General features: G+C 42.1%; 2 protein-coding genes and 1 pseudogene across 2 annotated transcripts in view; 2 read left to right on the top strand and 1 right to left on the bottom strand.

Annotated features, from left to right (window-relative positions):
* The window catches only part of LOC138000391 (uncharacterized), a 51,232-nt gene that overhangs the window by 9,819 nt on the left and 38,913 nt on the right, over positions 1-2,500 (top strand). The window lies entirely within an intron of this gene.
* The window catches only part of LOC137999121 (uncharacterized), a 9,105-nt pseudogene that overhangs the window by 2,793 nt on the left and 3,812 nt on the right, over positions 1-2,500 (bottom strand).
* The window catches only part of LOC137999120 (uncharacterized), a 5,816-nt gene that overhangs the window by 1,098 nt on the left and 2,218 nt on the right, over positions 1-2,500 (top strand). The window contains exon 2 of the mRNA XM_068844959.1: positions 1-2,500. This exon is cut by the window's left edge and continues 98 nt beyond it; it is cut by the window's right edge and continues 2,218 nt beyond it. Within this exon, the coding sequence (XP_068701060.1) occupies positions 1-2,478 (2,478 nt within the window). The 3' untranslated portion in view covers positions 2,479-2,500.

The raw sequence follows: 2,500 nt of genomic DNA, 5'->3' as shown, positions 1-2,500 counted from the left end.
CACCTTAAGTCCATGATTTCATCCCTTGGTTTGGATTGCAAGCAATTTACAAAGTCAAAACGAGAGCAAAATAGCACGTCGCCAGCTACTAAATGTACCACAAGGTTCCGCAGACGGAAAGAGACAGAGAAAGCCCTAATGTTTATCCATGGTGGGAAATTAGGTTCACATTATGGAGCATGGGATTACATTGTTGCTAATGCTCCTAAAGAACTGGTTGGTGATTTTATCACTAGCTATAAAAGAGGAAAGTATATTCAGGAAGTGTTTGAAAAGGCAATGAAAGAGCACCAAGCAGCTCCGGAAACCTTGAACCAAGCAATAGCTTGTAAATATCAAAACTTTCTCTCCCGAAGGAAATTCAATCTAGTGTGCAAAACTCAGAGCTCATATTTTAATGCTGAGTCAGAGGTATGGGTTCCAAGGAATGTCAAGTGTGTGGGGTTAGATTTGAGAGTTCCACGACTTGCATCCCATGATGCTGTAGAAAAGTTTGTCAAGGGATTAAACATTGGCATGGTCAGTCAAATCCCAAATGCTCCTGGAGTATCAAGGACAGTCACTGGACTTGTGTTCATGATATTAGATTTACATCTGAGAGTGCCACATCTCACTAAGAAGCTTGTTTGGTTCAACGACTTGGAGAACCATTTCGTATTTCAATTCTCAGATGATGGCGCCCCTGAAACCAGCCAAATGACAATGTCAATAGGGAGTTTAACAATGTGGAACTTGGGCAAGAGAGTTCGAAGTGCTGACTTCCAATACCTTTTGCACTGTGTAAGTTTGGGAGAGAAGCATGAAGTATTGGAAGATTTATGGAAACAGCACACTAATGAGATGGCCTTGCTAGAGGGGAACATGATCACTGTGTGTGGCAAACAGTGCACAGTAGAGTTCCAACCAAGCGCTGACATGTGTTGGCAAAGTTGGGCGAACAATGAAATCAATCAGGCTGCTACTTACCCATCTCCGTATGCAAATGTACACAAGGGATCATTCTGTACCATGGGGGGATCAATTGGGTACTCACCATCCAATACTTGGAAACCTTACAGCAATGCTGATCGATCAGAGCACACAAAAATGATTGCCAAGTTTATGTCAACCCTTGATAGCTCTCTTCCAGAAAAGAACAAGCATGAGAGGAAGCTGGCATACATGGCAGAGAATGGTATTAGACAACTTGGTTCACCTCGCATTGGACAGTTTGCCGACAGACAAAGACCCGAGCCCCTCCACTGTGAGATAAATGCTTGGCAGCAAATCTTGTCAATCATTTATTTGGAATTTGTCAAGAAGGATATGTTTGATGTCTTTGTTAGAGTGTTAAGTAATCCCACAACAAAGCCTGCATCTGCAAATGGTACAAGTGGCACAGCGAGAGAGAGGCTTCCATCCACTACTGGAGGTGAGGCAGAGTCTGTGTACAATGGAAGTTCTGCAAAGCCTGTGACTGCAAATAGCACAGGTGGCACAAACAATGAACATCCATTGTTGGGTTGTGGATTGTCTTATTTAGTGCCTTTGATCAAGGAGCACTACGCAGATGAAAAAAAGAGGCACAACAAAATCCCAACAAGGCTTATTGGAGCTCAAGCTATAGCACTTGCAAGATATGCATACCGGTTAATTGACAGTTTGCATTCTTCTGATGAGTCACCAGTACAGCGTGTAACAAGATTGGCACTTGGTAGAATAGTGCTACATTTAAGAGAAGCATGTTCCATTTTCAACAAAGTATCAACAACACAAGCAGATTTACAAGACCTTGATGAGAATTGCAAACTCTATTTCAATTTGATGTGCCTGTTTTTTCCAACCCATGTAAATATCACTTCTTGGACAGTTGCTTATGCAATTCCATACCATGCCTTCAAGCTGTATGAGAAGTATAAGGTTGGCTATGGAATAATTTCCCAGCAAGGAAAGGAAGCAAAGCATTGTGGTGTTAAGAATGACTTAGCATTAAGCAACAGAAGTATGAGTCAGGATACTTCTGGTAAATGGTGGCAAGTCACGAGGGCAAACTATGTTCGAAGCTTTTACCTCCCTGAGCATCAACCAATGCCAAACACTTACAAGTCGCACTTTCAATCTCGTGTACCACCCCATTGTCAATCAACTCAAGTTTGTAATTGTGGGAGAGCTAAAGCTGAAGAGTCAGAATACTGTGAAACTTGCCTTGAGTGTGATGAAATTGTCAAGTCTGCAGAAAGTGAAAAGCTTTCAGAAGGCTTGACTAAATTGCTTAAACCCCTGTTGTGCACATACTGTGGTGAGCGTTTTGCAGATGAAAGTATATTGGAAACACATGTTTCAACTCACAGCCGAGTCACAGTTTGCAGCAACAGGAACCCCAAGGACATGACGGTGGCGGAACTTAAAATTGAACTGAAGAAACTGAATGTCAGTACAGTTGGAACAAAAGACATTTTGATCAAGAGACTTGAGATGAAAATTGCTGGGGGTTGCTAAGTGACATGAAATGCTACTGTGC

Source organism: Montipora foliosa, chromosome 4 (genome assembly GCF_036669935.1).
Source record: "Montipora foliosa isolate CH-2021 chromosome 4, ASM3666993v2, whole genome shotgun sequence".
In the NCBI taxonomy this organism is placed as follows: domain Eukaryota; kingdom Metazoa; phylum Cnidaria; class Anthozoa; order Scleractinia; family Acroporidae; genus Montipora; species Montipora foliosa.
This window is presented reverse-complemented; position numbering and strand designations above follow the sequence as displayed.